The sequence below is a fragment of the Mus caroli genome, unplaced genomic scaffold (genome assembly GCF_978045245.1).
Source record: "Mus caroli unplaced genomic scaffold, Mus_caroli_1 scaffold_16, whole genome shotgun sequence".
Classification (NCBI taxonomy): domain Eukaryota; kingdom Metazoa; phylum Chordata; class Mammalia; order Rodentia; family Muridae; genus Mus; species Mus caroli.
Genome location: NW_028227271.1, coordinates 51,668,528 through 51,693,842, shown reverse-complemented (window position 1 = coordinate 51,693,842; position 25,315 = coordinate 51,668,528). Strand labels below are relative to the sequence as shown.

General features: G+C 41.8%; 1 protein-coding gene across 1 annotated transcript; it reads left to right on the top strand.

Annotated features, from left to right (window-relative positions):
- Positions 1 to 6,989: 6,989 nt before the first annotated feature.
- Positions 6,990 to 24,276, top strand: Med30 (mediator complex subunit 30). The gene is made up of 4 exons (XM_021183936.3): positions 6,990 to 7,281; positions 13,504 to 13,662; positions 15,179 to 15,283; positions 23,911 to 24,276. Exons 1-4 carry the CDS (start codon positions 7,105 to 7,107, stop codon positions 24,004 to 24,006), a joined length of 537 nt encoding a protein of 178 aa, XP_021039595.1. The 5' UTR covers positions 6,990 to 7,104; the 3' UTR covers positions 24,007 to 24,276.
- Positions 24,277 to 25,315: the final 1,039 nt, after the last annotated feature.

Genomic DNA, 25,315 nt, shown 5'->3' with positions numbered 1-25,315 from the left:
GTATTCCTATGGGGTCGACCTCCTCCTCAGCTTTTTCCAGCCTTGAGTTTAAATAAATGGTGCCCTGTGGCCTTTTACATTACCTATCATGGTGACCTGTCTCTACAAAACCATCTCAGAATTGTTCACATATTTCCTAGGTTGCTAGAAAATGCAAAGGCTAGCATTTCCCATGACAACGTGCACACTGCTGACTTAGCCTGAAATTATGTAAGAGCCACAGTCACTGCTATGCAGAGTGGACAAGGCCAAAAGAAATAACAATTTGCCTTTTGGGTAAACTGGGTAGAGGGAGTGAGTCACTTCACTGTGTTGGGGAGGTTGTGTTAGTTTCAGACACAAACATGTGGTATTTAGGACAAATGTGACTAAAGTGCTGGCTTCAGCAGTAAGCATTAGACTTGGATGCAATTAGCATAAAATCACTAAACCAGGATTGACTTGAGATACATTCATGATTTTTCTCTTACATTTAATAGGAAAAAAGAAACAGGATGTTTTTCTTTTTTCTTCTACATTTAAAGTACCAACAGGCATATGTCACTCATAACTCACTAGGAGGACCTTAATTCGATAACCTGGACAAGATGCAAGGAACCCTGAGACATACGACCTTTACCATAGATAGCCTAACAAAACTCATGCATTCTCTCTCTGCAGATGGATGCTAGATACTCTGTTCTATTTCCTCACTATCTTTGGGACTTTGGGCAAGAATTCCCTGCTGAATACCTACCTTTTGGACATGAAGGTGATATTTTATTGGCTTGGTTTATTTTCCTTTTCTTGTGATAAAACACCCTGATGGAAACAGCTTAAGAGAAAGGTCATGTATTGTAGCTCACAGTCTAAGGGTATAGCCCATCATGGCAGAGAAGTCAGGCAACATAATGAGCTTGGAACAACAGGTCACATCGAATAGGTTAGATTTCTGCCTCTGATGAAATGAGCCAATTCAAGCCAGATTAGATAAGATTAAAAACAGGTTTATTGGGAAGCTCCTCTCGGATCAAGGCCAGGGAAGGTGCCTGGAGGAAAGGGGAAGGGGTTGGGGAGAAAGAGAGAAGGGGTGCATGTGAAAAGAGAAGAGAAAAAGAGGAGGAGGAAGAAGAGGAAGAGAGGGAGAGGAAGGAGGAAGAGTGACAGAGAGAGGGACAGGGTGAGGGAGAGCAAAACGTCTGGGTTATGAAGGGAAGAGCCTCTGCGGGAATGGTAGCACAGACCCTGGGCTGAAAGTTCAGGGTTGGGCCAGGATATGCCAGGTAGGGACTGAGGGATTCTGGGAGAACCTGGAGGCCAGGTCTGCTTTGATATGTAAAACGTGCATGTTGGGACATGTCCCTTGTCCCACCAACCCAAACAGCATTCACCCACAATCAGGAAACCCAAAGAACTCAATGTATGCATGCATGTGCTTATCTCATTCTCTCTGTTTCATAGAGGCCTGCTCAGAGAATAGTGTTGCCTGCAATTATTGTGGGAGTTGTCTTATAAAAGAAAAAGAAACTAGGTTTTGTAGAGGTGCGGTACAGTGTGGGGACACCGGGTGCCTCTGTGGGCCCATGCTGAGGCATCCCTTCTATATTATACCAGGCACAGGATGGTAGAGTATAGAATACAGTTTATTCCAGGCGTGGGGAGGAGAGTTGGAGAGTAGAGACAGAGAGAGAGAGAGAGAGAGAGAGAGAGAGAGAGAGAGAGAGAGAGGCTGGCCATGAGCACGTGGAGAGAGATAAGAGGAGGGGGAAGGGAGAGAAGGCACAGAGAGGAAAGAGAGTAAGAAGAACAAGAAAGAGAGGAGGGGGTAAGAAGCCCATTTCATAATAAGTCAGGCACACCTGGCTATTGCCAGGTAACCCTGGGGCGGATCCTAGACAAAATGCCAACTGTGGGGCTTTGGGTCCTGGTTGAGGTTTAGTAATAATAAAGACACGGCGCCATCTATAAAGTTTAGAGCTGTTAGCCTGATTGCTGGTGTAGTCTCTCAGCTAGCCCATCTAACTTAACCGGACTGCTCAGTCCTTTGAGCTCTCCACGTGGCTTTCTCTGCCTACATCTCTGCTCTGTTCCAGGCTCCCTCTGTGTCTCTCTACCAGGTCTTTCTACTCCAGCTCCAAGTGACCACCCAGCTCTTTACCATGAAAAACCACACTCTTTTTTTTAATTAGATATTTTCTTCATTTACATTTCAAGTGCTATCCCCAAAGCCCCTTATACCCTCCCCCTGCCCTGCTCCCCAACCCACCCACTCCCACTTCCTGGCCCTGGCATTCTCCTGTACTGGGGCATATGATCTTCACAAGACCAAGGGCCTCTCCTCCCAATGATGGCCAACTAGGCCATCCTCTGCTACATATGCAACTAGAGACACAGTTCTGGGGGTACTGGTTAGTTCATATTGTTGATCCTCCTATAGTGTTGCAGACCCCTTTAGCTCCTTGGTCACTTTCTCTAGCTCCTTCATTAGGGGCCCTGTGTTCTATCCAATAGATGACTGTGAGCACCCACTTCTGTATTTGCCAGGCACTGGCATAGCCTCTCAAGAGATAGCTATATCAGGGTCTTGTCAGCTAAATCTTGCTAGCATCTGCAATAGTGTCTGGGTTTGGTGGTTGTATATGGGATGGATCGCCGGTGGGGCAGTCTCTGGATGCAAAACCGCACTCTTGACTCACAGAGTTGTCTTTGGAGGCCACAGGACCTCCACTCTGGAAGGTTGCCCTTCTTTTGGGGGCAGGTGAGGAAGCAACATTTACATATTCTGTCAGCCTGGCACCAGCTCAGGTAACAGCTGAGAACTCAGGGACACACTTTTTCATAGCCAGTAAATACAGTGTTTGTGGGTACCCCAGCACACAATCAGCTGGGTCTTCCCACATCAATTATCTTAAAGATATTCCCCACCAGGCATGCCTGAAGGCTCTTCTCCCTGGAGATTCTATATCCTGTCAAATTGACAGTTAGCATTAATCCTTATGCTTTTGCTGTGTTTTAATTTTCATTATTTATGTCCCTCTCCAGCATTAGATACTGTTTAGAGTAGTTTGCCCTTCATGTTATAATATTGTCATGATTTTCCTTTCCTTGCATCTCTCCATCTGGTCTCAACTTTTGTTATTATTGCTGGTCTTTATCTTAGTGTTCCTATGGCTCTGTCCTGGGAAAATGTCTTCCTAACTTTACTGCACAATGAAAGAAAATACAGCACCAATTTATTTATTCACATTCTAGGCTGGAAACTATAAATATTTTCCACACAGTATCTCATTAAATCTTATTAGCAACCACAGAGGTAGGAACCATTCCTATTCCTGTATTTTATATGGAAGACCATGTAATTTTGTCCATCACTGAGTAGAGTTAAAATTTTTAATTTCCTCGTATATCTTACACACACACACACACACTATGTGAGTGTAGGAGGGGGTGGTTTATCATTCTGCCCCCAAGATTTAAACTCAAGGTTCCCAGTAAACTTAGAGTTCTTTGACTGGTTACTGGGCGTTACCATGGTCAATCCCTGTTGTAGGTGCTGAATCTATTAAAGTAAATGAGAGAATGAGAGGAGCAATCTCTGACTTCATCAAATTGACTATCTCTTTGGGGATATGAACTGTAAAACAAAAGAGAATCAGATTGTGATAAGCAAAAGAACTGAACATAAAAAGAATTAGATAGAGAGATGCAGAAGATTATGTGCCAGGTAGAAGAGTAGCCTCACAAAGGTGTCCATTACAAATCCTTGGAGACTGTGAATACCTTAATGAAACATATGTGTCTTAGTTAGGGTTTTACTGCTGTGAACAGACACCATGACCAAGGCAAGTCTTATAAAAATCAACATTTAATTGGGGCTGGCTTACAGGTTCAGAGGTTCAGTCCATTATCATCAAGGTGAGAGCATGGCAGTATCCAGGCAGGCATGGCACAGGAGGAGCTGAGAGTTCTATGTCTTCATCCAAAGGCTGCTAGTGGAAGACTGACTTCCAGGCAACTAGGGTGAGGATCTTATACCCACACCCACAGTGACACACCCATTCCAACCAGGTCACACCTATTCCAACAAGGCCACACCTTCCGATGGTGCCACTCCCTAGTCCAAGGATATACAAACCATCACAATATGGAATTGGGGAATTTTATAGGTATGATCAAGTTTAAGGAACCCAAAATGGTAAGATTATCTAAAACAATGTGCTCAGCCCCACTTTAGTCACCTGGACCCTTAAACATGAACCATCAGAGACTGGTGACTATGACAATGAATGAAGCAGGAGGCATTTGAAGAATGAGAGAGCCAACATGGCCATGACTATCTTTGCACGTGGAGGGATGGGCCACAAGACAATAAATGCAGCATTTCCAGAGGGGAGTTTGGCTTATAACCAGTGAGAAAATGTGGATATTGTTCATCCTATTAACACAAGGCACTGGGTTTCTAGTGATGTGAACAGAAACATTCTCCAGGACTTAGGGGAAGCATGAGATTGCATTATTGGGATGGCAGAACCTGTGTTGAGCTTCGAACTCACTGAAACATCTCTGCAGCTTGAAGCCACTGAATGCTGATACATTGTTGGGTGCTTTGAATAAGAGGATCCCCATATTTTGGAATTTGGACAGTAGTGGTACTTGTTTAGGGGACACTTAGGCAGTGAGGTCTTATTGTTGAAAGTTTCTCATTAAAGGTGGGCTTTGAGAATTTGACTCATGCCATTTCTAGTTGATCTCTCTCTCTCTCTCTCTCTCTCTCTCTCTCTCTCTCTCTGTGTGTGTGTGTGTGTGTTGTTTGTGGTTTAAGATGGGAACTCCCTTCTTGCTGCTCCAACTACCACCCTTATCTGCTTTTATCCCTCTGAAACCACTAGTTTGGAATGGTGGCAGGTAGTAACAATAGTAGGAAGCATGGCAGTATATAGGCAGACATAGTGTTGGAGAAGGATCCAAAGACAAAGTTGATCCAAAGACAGCCAGAAGAAGACTGTCTTCTACAGATAGCCAGGAGGAGGCTTTCTTCCATGAAAGATGGAGCTTGAGCATAGGACTTCAAAGCTCACAGTGGCTCACTTTCTCTAGCAATGCCACACCTACTCCAACAAGGCCACACCTATTAGTGCCTCTTCCTATGGGCCAAGCATATTCAAACCACCACAGCCACTTTCCCAAAAATATTTACCTCCCAATCCTCTGAAGCTGTGAATATGTATTACATGACAAGGAGGCTGGAGATTAAAGTAGTAAAAAGAACTGAAGTTGCAGGACACCTAACCTTAAAATCAGAAGGTAGCCTGAATTATTTGGGTCATTTTAACACAAACATAAGATCCTTGACTGGAGAAGGGAGAAGCAGAAAAAAAGCAGAGGTAGCACTCACTGTAAAGAGAACCTTGAGGGGGAAATGGTTTTGATCTATTTTTTTCCATTCTCATATATGTTGGCCAAAGACTAATTCCTCTTTTTGTAGGAATGTATGGTGACCTAAAATATGGTAGAAGCTGGATTTTGTGCTAATAAGGAACTGTAAGACCCAGAATGCATGTAGCCCTTAGAAATTGGAGAAGACAAGACATTGGAAAGTCCCTGGTAGTTTAGAAAAGAGCACAGCCATGCCACCACCTTGAAGTTGGTTTGGGTGTCTGAGCTCTAAAAATGTTAGTTTGGGGTAATGCTTTATTAAGGCATTAGGAAAACAACAGAATGAACTGCTTCTTTGAAATTTGATTTTTCTTCCCTACCTTTGGATATGGCAGAAGCTCCACCATTTATTCAGGTCACAGTAGGTGCTCTCTTTATCCCTTCTTCTCCAGATGCACCCATCTATAACAACATCAGGTTCTGTAGATTTTCGCTAACAAGTCGTCCACTGTGTCCTTCACTAATTCAGATCATCTGCATCAATAGCTTCGAGAGGAGGGAAGCAGCACTCACCATTCACCAGCCTCTCTCCACTGAACAGCCAGTTAAATCTGTCCTGAAGATTTCACGTTTAGATCTTTCTCCTTGAAACACTTCTATGATGTGCTTTGTCATTCAGTCAGAGCGTCCTTACATGGTTTTAGATCCTCCATTGTTTACCTGTCTTCTATCATATTTCCCAATACTCGTCATAATGAAAGCATTCCCTCAAGTGCTGGTGATGGCTTCTGGGTCTCCAAAGCTACAATTTGGGTGTAATTAGTGCTCCATTTTCATCTATTTTTAAGACCCAGATTTACTCCCTTCATCTTGTACAAGGTCCACTAAAGAGCACCCTGACGTCAGGACCTTGGGCTCTCATCCTAACACAGTCATCACAGTAATTGATGTTTCTTCTCTATGAGGGCTGCTTCTACTGAACTTTTCACTATGCTATTTCTATCCTGGGCACAGCATAGTTAGAAATAGTTAGCACAGTCAAGCTAGAAGTAACTGTAATATATTGCTATATTTACATTACTATTAATGTCGTACTGTGTCTAATTTACATATTAATATTTTGTAGGCACTTATGTATGGGAAATGCAGAGAAGTATCTGGGGCTGCAATTTCGGACATACATTGGGGAGGGATTATTACTGGAGTTTCACAATCAGAAAGTAGTACATGTCTATAGGTGTATTACTTAGAGGAACTTGGAAAATACTCAAACAAGGAACAAAAGCCATCCTGGCGGTGGGTTTCTTGTTACCCAGAAGCGTACAAGAACAGAAATCATGTTTTCTGACTTTGAACAGAAGATTGCCAGTGCAACAACTAATTCAAGCCCTCTGAACCTGCATCCTATCTGTAATTAGACATGTCTCATAGGTTTGTTATGAGAAAGAATGCTCTGCAAGAACCCAACAGAAGCAGAGAACCAGCCAGACACACAACTTAGGGCACAGACAGAACTCTGGGAAAGCCCACCCCATCTATCACTGGTACCGCCCCCTGGACAGAACTCTACTTCTGATTGGTTAATTTCCTGTCTGTCTTGCTGTTCCCAACTGCGGAGCCCAATCGCGTCAGGCTCCGCGAGGCGCCAGTCTTCCGGTAGAGCGCTTGCATCGCGGCGGGCGGAAGTGGCGCCGCTTGTTTGAAATCGGCAGGGTGGACTAGCGCCGGACCCGAGCCGCCAGGGGTGCCATGTCCACCCCTCCGCTGGCGCCCACGGGCATGGCGTCCGGGCCCTTCGGCGGCCCGCAGGCTCAGCAGGCCGCGCGCGAGGTCAACACGGCCACGCTCTGCCGCATCGGGCAGGAGACCGTGCAGGACATCGTGTACCGCACCATGGAGATCTTCCAGCTGCTCAGGAACATGCAGGTGGGCGCCTGGGATGACAGAGCTGGTGAAAGCGGGCCTCCGCGGACGACCTCAGGGTGGCCGGGTCGCCTCTACACCCCAGGTCCTCAGCGTGTATCTGCCCCTTGCCCTGAGAGGCCGCAGGTGTGGAGGTCCCACCTCCTCCTTACCCCAGACCTGGAAGACCTCAGGCTGTCCATCCTGCTTTACATCCTTGGTTCCCAGTATGTGTCTGTCTCACACCCTGGAAAACCCTCAGACATGGACACACCCCCTTACACCCAAAGTCCCCAGCATGCATCTATCTCTTGCTCAGGGTTACGTCGGGTGGACACCCCGTTATGCCCAATGTCCCCAGCATGAGTCTGCCATCTGACATGAGCGATTCCAGACATGGTCACCCCTATTTTCCCCAGAACTGTTCCCCAGCATGCGTCTCTCCCCCACCCCAGGCGACTCCTGTACTATCTATGCTCATTACCCCTAGAAGTGTCACAAGCATATCTGTCCCCCAATCCCATCGTGCTTTTCAAAGTTCAAATGGATCACGCTGTACTTGCTTTTTAAAATCACTTTAAAATTTTTAGAGCAAAATTTCTCTTGAAGGAGATGCCCCGAAGCTGAAGACTTCAGACAATAGTGTATCCCCTTTCTAGACTTAACTAGACTACAGTAAGCTGTGCAAATGTAAAGTTATTCCATATGTTTAGGAATATACTTGTGACCTCATCATAGTTGCACGAGTGAAAACAAGTGTTATCCAAGAAGTTTCCTTGCATCCCATGGCATGTTTGCCTCCATCCCCAGGGAGCCAGTGTTAGTGTTTTTCCAGTTGTATGTGATAAGAATCACATAGCATGTGAGCTCTATTGGTCCAGGTTCTTTCAGCATATACTTATGCTATCTTTTTCTCTTGCTATTTTGTTGAGTGACTACGTGGCAGCCTTTGCATTCGTTCATCTGTATGAACAAATTTGTAAATAATGACAAAAAAATTTTTTAATGGACTTTTTGGTATGGGAATGTGTTTCAGTTGATTTCAGAGTGGAATTGCTGAATCATGTATGTGTGTGTGTGTGATTTTTTTAATGTGTCTGATCTATTTGAATCTCCATCTCTGAGGGTCCTTGTTTACCTCTGCTTTATCATCATTTGTTACTGTTGTCTCTCTTTACTTTTCCAGGTACTTAAGTCGGCCACTCACTTCCTTTTCTTCTTGAGGAGCAGAGGGTTTATCATTTTGAGGGCATCCTACTTGTTGATATGTTCATCCATAGTTCTTGCTTTTGGTATCAAACTTAAAATTTAAAGAGCAGTGGATGTTTCCTGTGGAAGTTTTGCTCTTTGAATCTCTCCTTGTGTTTATCTCCTGGCTAGATTCTGAAGGGATGATTATGGCAATCTGTTTGGGTCTAAGTTCATCTTTTGGCTCCAGATTGTGACAGTACCATTTGTTAGTCGCCCTTAGAGCTTGCTTATCCTCACATTACAAGATGCAGAAAGCATCTTTGTTCTCCTGAGGAGCCTGTGGGTCCGAGAAGTAAACTGACTGCCCCAAAGCTACTCAGCGTAGTATAACTGATGCCATATCTGGAGCCTGTTAACATCTTTTACTTCTGTGGGTGCCCTAAAGAGTATTTTATGGCTTTTGTTTGCCTTAAGAAAAGATAATTGAGATTTTCTTCTTCGATTTTTATAAACGTGTTTCTGTTTTGTGGGACTCTCTTAGCACTCTATCAGTAACTCAGTGTGAAATGTTACACAAAGATAGTACCATGATAAGTGGACTCAAAAGAGAAGTTTGAAATTCTTTGGCAGTTTCAAGTGAATGGATTCATAACGAAATGACTAGAGTGTGGATTGTATAATGTCTCCGAATTCAGCGGGCACTGTGTTTCTTATATTTAAGCCTGCCCTGTGCTAGCATCTGGATTAGAGTGTGTAGAAGCAGGTATGGTCACAGACACTAAACCCTTGCCAATTACTCTTCTTGGTCGGGTACATAATTGTAAGAACAATTTCAAGAGGTATTTTTTTTTACTCCTATTTTACAGTTAAGGAAACTGAGGATCAAAGAGAGAATAAGTGGGCCCCACCGTCACAGATGACTATAATAACCTGTTGTTGCATCGTTAAGTTGTTGTTAAACCATCTCTTTTAGTAACAGATAGGATTCAAGTCCATCAGCTGCAAGAAAGAGACTTTCTGAAAGTCCCGGCCCATAACCGAGCTCCAGGTAGATCTGTTTTTCAAACTGGTGTGTAAGGGCTGCAAGTTACCTGTCTGCCTTTCAGTTAGTGCCCAAACTCATCTCTGACTCCTTGGGGGATCTTACAATGGCTCTAAAGAGCCACAGCAGAGTGGCCTTCAAGTTCCAAAAAGTCAAAAGCGATGATACAAACAGACTTTCTTAATGTGAACAACATGAGTGTTCAATTAACCATAGGCTGCTTATCCAATTTCTATTATTCATGGTTCATAGGGATATTTAAGTGGATATTTTCAGAAGAGGAATGCAGCTCGCACTTAGCTTTTGTTTGTACGGAGCTTTCGTTACAGCGCACTGTTATCATTGTTGCTTCATTTCTATTAATCTTGTACTCTGTCTGTCACAGTCTGTATACCCAGGAGCAAACCCTACGAACAGGGACATCATACCACAGCTTCTGGCATCCTCTGGCCCAGTGAGGAACTAACCCAGCTCCCAGCATGGGGACGGGACCACCCATGCTGTTTAAAATACCCAGATTTCAAATCGTCTGCATTAGTCCGTGAAAATGCGTAATTACACACTGGTACAGTTACTTCTAAGCATTTCTTTGAGAAAAAACATTCTTGGTGTATTAGCTCAAGATTCGGAAAACTGTAGACTTTCCTTAGAAGAAAGAAATTAGCAAACATTTTGAAAGAAAAGTATTCAAGGTGTTAAGAAATATGTCCCCCAAATACCCCCTGAATACCAGATTAAGATTCCCTGTAGAAAATGGGATTGCTTTGACTCTGTTGGTTATCCTTTTAATCTTTTATTTCATATTTTGACTGCATAATATATTCGTAATTTAGAAATAATAACAAACTGCAAAGAACGTTTTCCTTTCTATTCCCTGTCTGCTAGGACCTAATCCCTCTCTGTAAGCAGTGCTTGTTAATGATTCTAGCCACTGTTTATAGTTCTGTTCCAAATTCTCTCTGCATATTTAATCAAATCTGGGTATATTTTGTCTTATCCCTCATTTTTGCACAGATAACAGTATGATGTGCATACTACTTTGTACTTTGTCTTTTTCATTGGATAGACTTTGGAATTTATTCATATGTGTATAGAAAGTACACCTTGTCTGTCTGTCTGTCTTTCTTTCTTTCTTTCTTTCTTTCTTTCTTTCTTTCTTTCTTTCTTTCTTTCTTTACCTTTGTAGTATTCCACTGCAAGGAAGTACTGTAGTCAGAGTGCTTTAAGGTTCTTACTCTTATGCTGGAACAAATGATAAAGTCTCACACACAGGTGCAGCTGTACCCAGTGAGGAACCTTTAGAAATGGCTAACTTCAATTGAGCAGGCTCACAGGGGCTCACGGAGTCTGAAGCAGGAACCATGGGTCTATGCTAGGTCCTCTGCATACATGTTGCGGTTGTTAAGCTTGGGATGTTCGTAAGTCTCCTAACAATGGGAGTAGGGTTGTCTCTGATTCTGTTTCCTGCTCTTGGGACCCATTTCCTCTTACTGGTCTGCCTTGTCCAGGCTTGATATGAGGGTTTGTGCCTAGTCTTATTGTAACCTGTTAGACCATGTGGATGTGTTGTATGAGAGAAGCATAAAGAATAAAAGGAAGAACGAAAGCTCACCTCACCCATCTGCTGGTCCAATTACAGCTTATTACAGATGTTCTACCTTGGCTGTTGCTTCTTTCCCCATAGCTGCTGTCTTTGATGCTCTCTCTGATGCCTTATTCTCAAATGCTCCCTGAGTTTTTCCGATGTGTTTATATTTCCATTTCAGAATAAGTATTGTTTCTTTATTTTTCCACATATATCTTAGATATAGAAAAACCTGTAGTGATGTTATTGGTTCTTCAGCCTAGAAAACCTTACACTGTCATAGTGACCAAGAACATGGAATATCCTTTTCTCATTTTGTATTTTAAATTTCTATTTTTATCTTTTCTAAATTTATTTCTAGATTCTTTTTTAAATTGTTGTTCTATAGGTCCTTGCTTTTCCATTTTCTTTTTAGAGATGAAAGCAAAGCTATTAAGAGTTTCTCTCTTAATTTTACACTTACCTCCTTATGGGATTCTTTTATCATTAGTGGCTTTTTATGGTATCATTTGTAAACAGTGATCACCATATTACTTCATTTTTAGGGTTGAAGCCTTTCTTCTATGGTCACCCTGGCCAGCTCCTCTGCAACAGAATGCATCAACAGAAACAATGGTCTTAGTATATGCCTTTTTCTGTTCCCAACCTTAGTGTGAACTCCTCCAATATCTGTCCATCAATCATGATGCTGGCTTTATAACGTAAATATGTTTTTCATATATGGGGAATTTTACTATAAGAATAGATGATGAATTTAGTTGAATGCCTTTTTAGTATCTGGGAGTGTGATATATTTATGAGGTGTCATCCATATTCATGAGGGTGATGGTTATTGATGAGCTTTCCAGCGGAGTAGCTGCACCACAGCATGTAGCAAGGGATGGTAGGTGCTATTACCATAAGTTCTGTAGAGTGTGGAGGCCTCATCACTCATGTTCGCTGCCACTCTTGCGTCCAGAGCAATGCTTGACACACGCAAGGTGAGTAGTAAGCTGATGTTGTATAAAAACCAATATCCAAACTTACTACGTGGGCAGATTTCAGGTGCGGAATTCGTTGCATTTCAACAGGATTGCTTTTCTTGCTAATCAGACTCATCAATCTTTTTGTACCTGATGTAGACTTCTCGTGAACACATACGCATAGACCTAGGGGTGAAATGCTCATTAGAATTACTCAGACTGTTACACCAAACCCCTTGTGCTAAAGTATGCCACAAAGCAGAGCATATGGGCAAAGTGACAAGCCCAGTAAGATGTCCTGATCCAGGAGCCTGGTGAGTGTCATCGCCACACCCCTTCTCATTCAGACAGGAAAGCGGGGCTCTGTAGCTGCTTCTCTGTATTCTCAGTGCCTGTTCCCATCTCTATGGAAACATGAACCTTCCAGTACCACCTTATCTTAAAATGCTGTGAACTAAAGAGCCCTTGGTATTTTACGGCGCCTCACCGAGGCATTTTAAAGTATATCCATGCTGAGGACTCCTTAACCTAGAAATAATTCACACACTTCAGAAGCTGTCTCCTGAGCTGAGAAGCTGTATCATTTACAAACAGGACTGTGGGAACGAGGGAGACATCATTCAAGCCCGTTCAGATTCCATTTGTGTGTGACTTTGAAATTATTTCAATGAATACTTTGGGCTTCTTTGGGAAAATTATGTCATTAATTAGCGTTAATAGTTATGCCCCTGGCAGTTGTACCTGGGCCTTGTGTATGTGGAGCAAATGCTTTGCCAGAGCTGTATCACCTGCCTGCTTTCACTTCTCGTTTTGAAACAGGACTTCATAAATTTCCCCAAGCCGGCCTTGAATTCACTTTATGTAGCAGGCTGGCCCTGAACGTGTGATCCTCCTGAGAGAGGTTACAAACGTATGCTACCAGGCCTGGCTGAGTTCCGAATTAAAGAAGTTTGATGACCCGGAATAGATATGATCATAGCAGTTATTTGCAGTGATTTATTAATAATATTCTAGTATATGTTGACTTGTACCCCTATCTTCTGTTAATTTTTCTCAACGAACTTTGGTGGTTTATGTTTTAGGTTTTAGTTTGTTCATCTTACTCTCTGTCACAGTTAAGATATTTTTAAAATGCTGTTGGAAATATGAGAGTATATAAAAATAAAACTATGCTTTTAGATATATATATATGTGTGTGTAATATATATATATGATATATGTATATTATATCATATAAATATAGTCCCTGGACAAGTTCAGCAACTTTCTGCTTTTATGTAATAGTAGTATTAAGATTATATATTTATTGACATTAATGGACTGAGGCATTTCAGCTGTGAGCAGTCTTCTCAAAGCCTTTCTAAGGTTCTTTTATGGCAGTGAAACATTGAGCTAAGTTGCTAATAAATTGATGTGGGTTATTGTTAAAACTTCAATATTTTTGTTGTTTTCTTTAACCTGCCAAGCTGCCAAATGGTGTCACTTACCATACTGGGACTTACCAAGACCGGTTAACAAAGCTGCAGGACCACCTTCGGCAACTTTCTATTCTCTTCAGGAAGCTACGACTGGTCTATGACAAATGTAATGAGAACTGTGGTGGGATGGACCCCATTCCTGTTGAGGTGAGTTTCTCTGGTCGGAGCATGCATGCCAGCGGTGAAGTATGGTCAGCACAGCTCCTTTAGCAGTATTACTCAGTTTTAATACTATGGGTTTTACTTTGGGGAAGAGATATAGATGTGTATTTTTTCATTAATGATATTTGTAGCGTTTGTTTTCCAGGCTTAAAGTGATATTTTGTGTCTGCTTAGGAATTTTTTGTGGTTTTCATGACAGTGATTTCTTTTATTATTCTCAGAAGAAATACTTAATTGTTATTGGCAACTTTTTAACCATTGCTGGGACAAGCTGTATTTGAGTAGAACTTCATCAGCTAAAAGTCAGAGCAGTTGATTAAAGACGAAGCAGAGTATTGAGCTGAAGCCAGCAGTTGGAGATCAGTCTTTGAAGAAATATATATTATTAGTGAGAGGAAAGCAGTGACTGGGAGGGGAGATGGAATAAGGGTTGAGACGTGCCTTCCGCAAGAGACCAGCACACATAAAAATGATAAAGGAGGAAGCCTACGTGGAGAGGTTGGAGGGCTACATAGGAAGCAGAGGAGTCCATGCAAGGTTGGAGGCTGTCTTCCGAGAGCTCTGTAGCAGGGGAGGATAGACGAGTGGTGCTTGTCCATCTGGGTCAGTTATATGGGTGCCAAGAATACAAAGCCATTCACTGGGTGGACCGTACAGTGACTGTTTCTTTATGACAATATATGACACTAGAAAAATTCCTAATGTTGACCACATTTACAAGGGGTCTCCTCCAGGAAGCATCATCATAGGCCATAATTAAGTATATTTCTGTTAGAGGTGTCATTGCTTTGTAAAATCTTTATTGCTTCTGGTTTTTTTGGTTTTTTTTTTTTCACTACTAAAAGAAATTAAGACAAAAAGCTGTATAGCCACTGTGAGTGACGTCTGTGCATTTGCATCACACACGTCCTTCTAGTGTAAAGGAGAGCCTGACTTTGAGTAGACTGAGTCTGTCAGAGCAGGAGCTAAGTCTTCCCATTTTCAGCCAGCATCTAGCAAGTGCATATTTGCAGACTGGATGAATAGATAGAGTACTACTGAATATGTGACAGCCAGTAGTTTTTTGAGGGGAGGATGACTTTCATTATTATTGTTGTTTTCAGTTAAACACAATAAATTTTATTGGGAAACTAAGGTCTTTTGGTAGTTAATCTTTTTATTTTAATTGTTGAAGTTAAAAAACATTCCATCATCTTCCTCTTTTCTTCCCCCCATTTCTTCCCATGCGCCCCTCCCCAACCCTGACCTTGTTTCCTCTCAATCCATGACCTCTGGCCTCTTTCTTTCATTGTTTGTATATACGCTTAAGCTGGCATCTGGTCCATAGAATACAATAAAATGATACACTTTTAAAGCTGTGTTTTCAGGCCTTTGCCTGAAAAGAATCTATTTTTAAAGTACTAAAACCATGTGAAAAATGGATTCTAAGCAGATACAGTCTCTGTAGTCGTTTGATTCAGAGATTCGGCTTTGACTTTATACTTCTACCTGTCACTTCCAGCAACTGATTCCATATGTGGATGAAGATGGCTCAAAGAATGACGACCGGGCTGGTCCACCTCGTTTTGCTAGCGAAGAGAGACGAGAAATTGTAGAAGTAAATAAGGTGAGTTATTTAGGTGTTTCAGGAAATATTTAAAAAGGAACTCAAAGTTCCCATGCTACTGCGGGCAACTCCCTGCCCCCTCGGCCTGGCCACTCATGCACTGGCGGGCAATGGCCGACCTGTTCTTATCTCCCAAAATGTTTCCACCCAGCTCACTAAGTTCCCACTGTCAGGTTACCACCATGCCAACCCCATGCTTCAAATCCTCCACAGCCTTTGTGGTGCACCTCAGGCAAACCCACACCTTACTGCCATACCTTTCTATCTTGAACTCAGACGAGCTGCTGCGTGAAGGAAAACACAACATAAACTTAGTTCAGAAATGATGGTAACTCAGTCACTGGGTGCAACAACTAAAATCTTAATCTTGTAAGCCTTATTAAATCTAAATCCTCCAGTGGTGAATCCTGAGGGATCCGCCATTGAAACCGGGAGACACTCGTAGCTCCATCTTGTCTTCATGCTGGCCTCATCCAAAAAGCACCTAACTCTCTCCTGCTCCCTCTCTTCCTCTGTCCAAACCCAAGTCCCTCCTACTTGTCCAGTGACAAGTGATGTGTATGCAAGTTCTGGAAAAGAAGGGGTTAGTGTCAGACTGAAAGCATGCAGATAACTCTGCAGGCCGTTGTAACGCTGTGCCAGGCTCTGTTCACAGGTGCAACATATAAAGCTCTTGGGAGAACACTAAATACTGCAAAATACCAATCTTAATTACTTCATGGTTTTGTGCAGAATAATCCAAATCCTAATAAGACTTAACTTGAAAGCGTGCAAAAAAAAAAAAAAAAAACAAAAAACAAAAACAAACAAACAAAAAACTAGGAGGCCTTTAGTGCAGTGCTAGGTGGAAACCAAGTAAACCCAGAGTGAGATTTTCTTCTGAAAACATACAGAAATATACTTCAAAATCCAATAAATAAGAGTAATAATGAAGGATTGCTCACTTCAAAAATTAAAATTAATGTGAAACATTTTATAAAAGTATAATTAAGCATGTAGTTCTGGCCCAGGAATAAACAGATTGGTAAAATAGTATCCAGAAAAACAGCTTTCCTGGTGAATATAAGAATCTAATCTGACAGGAAAGAGATTATGTGGAAAATTAATCTTTAGAAATAGGAAATTGGGATTATTAAATAACTTTTGTACTACTGTATATGAAAATAAATTTCAGCATTATAAATTATGCAGTGGTGGTGCACACCTTTAATCCCAGCACTTGGGAGGCAGAGGCAGGTGGATTTCTGAGTTCCAGTGACTCAAGTCTTAGTCCCCTTTTATTTTCGCCTCTGATCAGCGCATTCTCTAGTGCTCAAAAAATAGGTCAGGGGCTGGGGATATCACATAGCGGGTAAGTGCTTCTATGTGAGCATGAAGACCTGAACTTTGTCCCAAGCACCCACATAAATATCAGGAATATCAGGAATATCAGCCTGGTCTACAGAGTCAGTTTCAGGACAGCCAGGGCTACACAGAGAAACCATGTCTTGAAAAATACATACATACATACATACATAAAAGGGAAAATGTACTCAAGAATGTCAGAGAAAGAAAAACAGGAGATAGATTTTAACATTGTAACTTAGAAATGCATTTTTGAGAATTTCATATGATGTATTGTTAATATTTTCTTTTCTTTTGCCCCCAAATCTTCTCAGACCTCCTCTGCAACCCTCTCTACTTCATATTCTTTCTCCTTCTTAAAAACAGAAGGAAAAAAGCACTGAAAATGTGGAATGTGATTTGCATCACCAATTCATCATTCGCATGGGGCCTGCCCTGTAGTGTGATTGATACACTCAGTGTCAACCCATTGGAGAAAATGATTTTCCCTCTCCTAGAAGCTGTCATTGGCATAGATTCTTGGCCAGGGCTGGGACTTCCTGTCCTTTGCGCTGGGCTTTGTCTCGTAAGAGCATTTATAGGTCTTGTCCATGCTGTCACAGTCTCTGTGAATTCATGTGTGCATCTGCCCTGTTGTGTCTGGAAAAGGGTGTTTCCTTATAGTACACTAACGCCGAAGCTTAGAATGTGTCTGCCACTTTCTCACTTAGATCTCTGAGAAGAGAAGAGTGTGATAAAGGCATTCATTTTAGGACAAAGTAATGCAGAGTCTCTCATGGTACACATTGTGCAGCTGTGAGGCTCTGTATTAATTACCATCCACATAAGAGGAAGCTCCTCGGATGAGGGTTGAGGATGCACTGCTGTGCCTGTAGCAATATATCATTAAGAGGTTTATCGCTGTGTTCATTAAACAGAAGAATAGTAGTAGGTTTTCGCCTGGTCTCAGATCCCAGACCTCGTTAGTAATCTTGAGTATGGGCTCCGCCTCACAGAGTAGCCTAACTCTACTCAGAAGCTGGTGGCTCCCCCCCAGCACTCATGCCAGTGTTGCAGCAGTGAGTATTCTAGTAGGCAGGTCACTAGTATAGATCACAACTTCTTATTAAAGGTGAGTGAGGATTAAGAAATCATTTCCAACAAAAGTAGATGTAATTAGTCACCATTTTGACAAAAAAAAAAAAAAAAAAAAAAAAACCTCATAGGATGATTGGCTGGAATGTGGAAGTGCCTGAGAAATGGAATTTCGGTCTTGAAACTATGTTAATGCATCAAGAATTGCCTGGCTAGAGATGCATGTAGGTGAGAGGTAGGGTACTTGCCTACCAAGCACAAAAAGGGAAGGAAGGAAGGAAGGGAGGGAGGGAGGGAGGGAGGGAGGGAGGGAGGGAGGGAGGGCAAGCAAGCTCTTATCTTAATTCTGGTCACTTTTCTCTATGTGGGTTCATAACGGTTTTATTGCTGTGAAAAAGAAGATAATCATGCATGCTTTTACCACAATATTTTCCAGCAATAAGTTTTTTACAATTCAGCAAATAGGTAGATGTACAGATTCCCAAAAGTTTGTCTCTTTGGCAGTTATAGCCAATGTTTCCATGTTTGTTTTCTGGTTTATATTGAGTGACTTAACTTAGATTCTCTGTACTATAGTTACATTATTGAATTGCAGGTTATTACAAAGAGGAAACGATTTAGATATTTTAAATTCCCTATTTAAGATCAAACTGTGTGGAAGTTAGTTTTTAAAAAGGAATGTGGGGTTGGGAAGGGAGTGTGTATCTTCTCTTAACAGGCTGGAGACAGGACCCATCTGATGATCTCCAACTTCTCTGTATTTCTTAGGAGTTCTTTGTCCTGTGTTTTGTTTTGTTTTTTCTTTATGTGTGCATACATGGCCAGAGATCATGGGTATCTTACTCCATCACTGGCCACTTTTTGGTTAATTGGTTGGTTGGTTTGTTGGCTAGGTTACTTGGTTGGTTTGTTGGTTAGGTTACTTGGTTGGTTGGTTGGTTGGTTTTTCAAGACAAGGTTTCTTCAATGTAGCTCTGGCTGTCCTGGAACTCTCTTTGTAGACCAGTCTGGACTTGAACTCAGAGGTCTGCCTTCCTCTGCTTCCCAAATACAGGGATATGTGCTACCTATTATGGCCTCCACCTTACTCTTTTGAGGTGGGGCCACCTGAACCTGCCGGTTGACATTTTGGATAGAACAGTTGTTTAGCAAGCCCTTGGGACCCACACCTCCATATTAGGTTTAGAGATGTACATGGATATTCCTGATATTTATGTGGGTGCTTGGGACAAAGTTCAGGTCTTCATGCTCACATAGAAGCACTTACCCGCTATGTGATATCCCCAGCCCCTGACCTATTTTTTGAGCACTAGAGAATGCGCTGATCAGAGGCGAAAAGAAAAGGGGACTGACTTGAGTCACTTAAATTTCAAACCAGAAAAGTGAGAATAAAATTCATTGCTAAAAAGCAAGTAGATTGGAAGGATGTCCAGGTCAGAGGCCAATCTGGGGGTATGTGTTCTGTCCACCATGGGGGCCAGGAATCAAATTCAGGTCCTTGGACCTTATCTTTAACACACAAGTCTCTGGCAGGTACTTAACTGAACTGTAGCAGCTTGTAATACTAGAATATGCAAAATATTTCTTACCTGTGATGATAGTATGAAACATGAAAACAAGTACTTTAAAAGAATAGCCATGTCTGGTTTTAACACAGAAAGACCACATTAAAAAATGACAGTAGTGAAACAGAAAGACAGGGTTTGAAATGATCGCCAAGGAGTTTTAGTAGTCTGTTTCTGAGGGTTTTTTTAAAAGTTTTTTCTTGAATGTATTTTTAACTTTTCCTTTTATTATTCAAATACCTGTGCACTTACTGTATGCCAAGTACAGTTGACTGCAGAGTGTTCTGCCGTGTAGTAATCCAGGATTTGGCCTGCCCTCCTGTGCGTGGCAGATATGTGGATGGGAAAGGAAGACTCCAAAGGAAACAGCAAGACTCTCCCTGCCCCTCACATGGTTAGGGGAAAATTTAAAGAAAGAATATCATGCCGTAGTTTAATACAGTGGTATTTAAATTAAATAATGCTTCATAGATCGGTATAATCAGTAAGAGCATCTTAAAAATAGATCCAGAACGTCATTATACCACATGGTCTTTATTCTAAATAAACAAAATAGTAGTCTTAGACTTCTGGTTTACTCTGCCTGCTCCTTTTCAGATGTTGTTATGTAGCAGAGACTGCACAGCAGCAGGATGACTTTGGTGAGTCTGGTTGCTATGGCATCTGCTACCAGTCCCATCATCCTGCTAGGAAACCTTGAGCTGTGCACTTGGTCCTCAGCATCTGATAGAAATCATCAGTAAGGGGAATGGCCTTGTTTATATGGCCTTGTAATCGTCAGATTTTATTACTTATTTATTATAGTTTTATTTTAATGTTTCACTGTTTGCAAAAAGGATCTTCTTTTTGAGATCCTTAAGCACTGTTTCCAAAGGAAAGGAGGCATTCTTAATTTGAGACTATCTGTTTTGGAAACATCAGAATTTTCATTTTGCTTAAAAGTGCTCTGTTGTTGGGCAATGAAATTGAGAGAGGTGCTGGGTAGTGTCAAAGGATTGACATGTAATCGAGTCCAAGCATTTGGAAATTAAAGCATTTTTCATCAAGTGTCACAGCCTTTATATGAATATTAAATTACATGGTATGACTTAGCATAAACATACTTTGTAAGAATCCACACTGCTTACATGCTCACCTGTTAATGGAACAAATTATGCACAGCTGATGGATTTTGAAAATAGCAGCTGTCAGCCTCTGTTAAAATCAATCAGTGGCAAGGCTGTATATATTAAATCTTATATCATGTCATGAAAATGTATTTACAGTTTAACCGCTAATAAGCATAACCGTCAGTTTCACTGGTGACAGTCTCATGGCATGTTTTGACTCCAGATATTTTACTTGTGTGCTACTTTTTTAATTAAAACTTGGCCATTTTTTAAGTAAAACTACCCAAATACTTTTTGTTACACTTAATAAAAAGAGAAAGCATTGTCCAGATTCTTGTGTTAGCTGGGAAATACCCTCCATTCTTTGTACACCTTATTTTTCGGAGTTAGTGTGACCAGCAGATCAAAACTCATTACAAATGAGTATTATTGAAAGCAGTCTTAGTGGCAGGTCTCACGTTTACCCAGTGACGGTGCTATGGAGGGAGCCCTCTACAAATGCTTTTTGGATACTGTTATAATCAATTCTGTTTTTAACTACCCAAGAACATGACGTTATTTCTTCTAGTTGCTCCTTCGTTTTTATTGACGATGTGAAGTCTAAGCTTGATGATCAGATCAGTCTTAGATGGCTCTCGGCTGTTTCTGAAACCCAGGTCCATGCTGCTACCCCCTTTGAACATCACGTGTCCAGGCAGCCCCCCATTTTGTTTTCATTGTATGTTTTGCCCTTCCAGACTTAGCGGTCTCCACTACCCACCAGCCCAGCCAAGTTCTTCTACTCTTGGCTCATCACCAAGAGATCCCAGGCAAATACTTTCTGTTTGCTGACCTTTTCTGTCAGAGGCTGAGTCTGCCTTTTGAATGCCCCTATCCTTTATCAGCCACCTTACTAGTCTAGTCTGACTGTGTCTTTCTCATACTTGATGCTGAGGTTCTGAACTTCTCAAAGTTATCACATTTCAAGATAATGTTATGACTTATTAGTTCAAATTATCATCATCGCCATCACCGTCATCATCATCTTGAGGAAGGGTCCCATAGTGTAACGAACTCAGTGTGGCACTGAAGCTGACCTCAGACGTGCCGCAGTCACCCCGCTTCAGCATCTCAGATGTTGGGAATGCAGGTGTGAGCTACTATGGCCCATTTTCAAAATTAGATATATTTTTTTAAATATCCGCTATATTCCTGTTCACCTTTTATTCTTTCTCAATAGCTCTTTCTTACATAGCTCCTGAAAAGTTGGAAATAAAAAAGGAAACTGTGCTAGCTAAAGTATTTCACAGCTAGAAGTGATGGTTCAGTGGTGTGCCATAGACTTGAGTGTCTATAAAGAGCAGCCACCTTGGAAGCATTGTGAAGCCATGTGTTAGCTTACTAACTCAAACTCGGTCCTTTTCAGTCATAAGTCTGTGAGGCTATCACTTTATATGTGGCTGGCAGGACCTTAAGTCTCAAGCCCATTCATGTGTGTGGAATCTGAGGAAACAGTTTAGTGTGAGATCAGATTCAGGTTACAGAGCTAAAGACTTCAGCTGAGATTGCAAGCTTAACTAACGCATGCCTGGTGTCCATCCAGGTGATGTGTCCCTGTCTTGGTCTCCGTGGTAGGAATATACATATCCTCCTCTGCTCCAGAATGTGTTTGATTTTATTAGATAGTATACGTGTCATTCTCTTGACTGACTACTTCATAGTCACAGGGAGATGGCTCTTCTGAAAACCTGATCCAGGACACTCAACTTACCAATCCTCCTTCCCAGCTAGCCTTCGAAGTCCTCAGAGAGTCGATCCTGTATGCTGTGCAGTCGGGTGTTTCACTGAGTCTTGTGCTAGCCTGTTTTCAAACATTAATTTAATCAGTATCACTAAAGTGTCTGTAATTGCTTCTGTTTCCTAGTGAAAATGTTTAATGTCCCCTTTAGTGACCTTCTTCCTGTTTGTGACTTCTGAATCTAGATACAAGTAATAAAAGCAGTTCCCTTAATCTCTGCTTGCTTTTTAATGAAGTAACAAGTCTTTAGACTTCTTCCTAGTGTACATGTAATAGTTTACTTGAAATTAAATAGAGGCAATTAAGTAGAGTACTTTAAAAATAATCTAATTAAAATATTGTATCTTTCAATTTAATGTTTCCCAGGTGTTACTGAATAATTATTATTATAATAATTGGGGAGGACATGAAACAGAATCTCTGTTTGTATCACATGTTACCTAAGCTGATATTTATCACATAGTACATGAACAAAGGATTTCTACAATACCCGTAAACTGTACACTAGAGGTGCCCAGTAATAGAGAGGCAGGAACATGTGGGAAGTGTGCATAAATCTTACCATAGGGTAAGATAGCAGGGCCCAGGATAGGGCAGAATCTGTTCTGGTTCTGAGTTAGTGCTTAGAGTACTGAGGGGCTGAAAGAAAGAAGACCTTCTCCAGGAGATGTGGGCAACAGCTCTTTAGGATGAAGACCTTCCCCTGCAGCGATGCAGTGGTCCTTGATGAAGGAGATGGTCCTTGCTTGTCCAAACTGTTTTATGGCAGATGTGAATGCATACATCTTACTCAGGGTGAACCAGGGATTAAATATGTTTTTTGGGAAGGAATGCCCAGGAAGGAAAGCTCATTGGCTAAACACTCAGAGCCTATCTAGATATCCAGCATGGAGAACTCCAGGTTTTTATTCTATGTGACTGGTTGTCATGGTCCTCTCAGTGGCATGTCATGGCTACATGTTCCAGGACAGATGGAGCTTGGCAGAGAGCTTGTTCCATCCCTACCATTCTCAATTGAGATTCCTCGGGGTTTTGAACCTGCTTCAACCTTACCAGTTCCTCTGCCTGGTGGCATGATCCACTTGCCCCGCCTGTCACATATTTTATGAAGCAATGGAAGCAGGTGACAGAGACCTCTCTGGATTTGAGTAAGAAATCAGGGTATCTGTCAGAGACTGTGAGATCAGAACAGGATAGAAACTGGGATGTTTGAGTGAGAATAGTTCCCATAGGCTCATGGATGTCAGTACTTGGACCCTAGTTGGTAAAACTGTGTGGGCAGTTGGCCTTGTTGGAAGAATGATGACACTAAGGATGGACCTTGAGGTTTCAAAAGACTCATGCCACCTCCACTGTCTCTCTGTCTCTTCCCTTCCTCCCTCTTCCTTCCCTCCTTTCCCCATTCCCCATTTCATTCTGCCTGTAGTGGCTGTTTCAAGAAGTGAGCAGTCAGCTACAGCTATAGCTACAGCTACAGCAACATGTCTGCCTCCCTGCTGCCCCCCACGCCCCACCCCCCCACCATGATAGCACAGGTTCTAACCCGCTGGAGCTGTTAGCACCATGTAAACACCTTGGTCATGGTGTCTTGTCACTACAATAGAGAAGTAACTAAGACAGAGACCTTTTGTTTTACAGAATATTTGGGTTAGCTACTGTGTGGATCATTAGGGTCCTAACTTACTACCCTTTAGTCTTTTAACTTCATAGTCTATATATTTCACATCACATTGTTGGTAAATCCTTTTGTTTTCACAGAAACTCAAACAGAAGAATCAACAGCTGAAGCAGATTATGGATCAATTACGGAATCTCATCTGGGACATAAATGCCATGCTGGCAATGAGGAACTAAAGCGATATTTAAATCTCCTGCTCTTCTACTCATGTGATGCAGTTGGGTTTTTCCTCCCTCGAGTATTCCTCCCTTTGAAAAACATTATTTATGTCTTTATTTTAACAGCTAGCACTCAAGTTTCTGTTTTCACTTTAAAGTATTTACTAGCTTTTTTTTTTTAATACTGTGGGTTTTATGAAAGATTATTGTAATACCTTTGATAGGGTATAAATTTTGGTTAATCTTCAGAAATTGAATAAATTAAAAAAATACAAATAAAAATTTAAACATTACGAGCTTGCTTGTTTCTGTTACCTTTTTCAAAGGCAAGTAAAGTATAAATATTTTAGCATATTAAAAATACCAAACAAAATTTTTCTCTGAAATTATTTAAAATAAAAATATATCGGATCATTTTTTTAAATTCAGTTTTACTTTCAAACCAGTTAAAATAAGAAAACAGTTTGTTATTCAAGAATTGCTTTTATCAGGATCTTAACGTGTTTTTCTGAATTGAAACGAGAAAGGCGATGTGAAGGCACTGATTGGTTGCAGGTACATGCTGAGCTGCATCCTGCCTTGGGCCCAATAGCAGCGACCCTGACTCTTGGGGACATCCCGGTCCAAATATGTTTAGAAACAGTGCATTTTAAAGAATTTTTAAAAATATGTTTCATTTTCAATTCATTTTTTACACTCCATATTCCATTTCCCCCATCCACCCTCCGACTGCTCCACGTCCCACACCTCCTCCCCACCCCTACTCCGTCTCCACGTGGATGCCTCCACCCCCAACTCCACCTGACCTCTAAACTCCCTGGGGCCTCCAGTCTCTTGAGGGTTAGGTGCACCATCTCTGAATGAACACAGACTCAGAAGTCCTCTACTGTATGTGTGTTGGGGGGGTCGGGGGAGGGGCTCATATCAGCTGGTATTTGCTGTCGTCTGTTTGGTGGTCCCGTGTTTGAAAGATCTCGGGGGTCCAGACTAATTATGACTGTTGGTCCTGCTACAGGATCGCCCTTCTCCCCAGCTTCTTTCAGCCTTCCCTAATCCAACAGGGGTCTGCTGCTTCTGTCCATTGGTTGGGTGCAAATATCTGCATCTGTCTTTTTCAGTTGCTTGTTGGGTCTTTTGGAGTCATGAAAGATCCTTTTTTGTGCATACTCCATAGCCTCAGTAATAGTGTCAGGCCTTGGGACCTCCTCTTGAGCTGGATCCCACTTTGGGCCTGTTGCTGGACCTTCTTTTCCTCAGCCTCCTCTCCATTTCCATCCCTGTAATTCTTTCAGACAGGAGCAATTATGGGTCAGAGGTGTGACTGTGG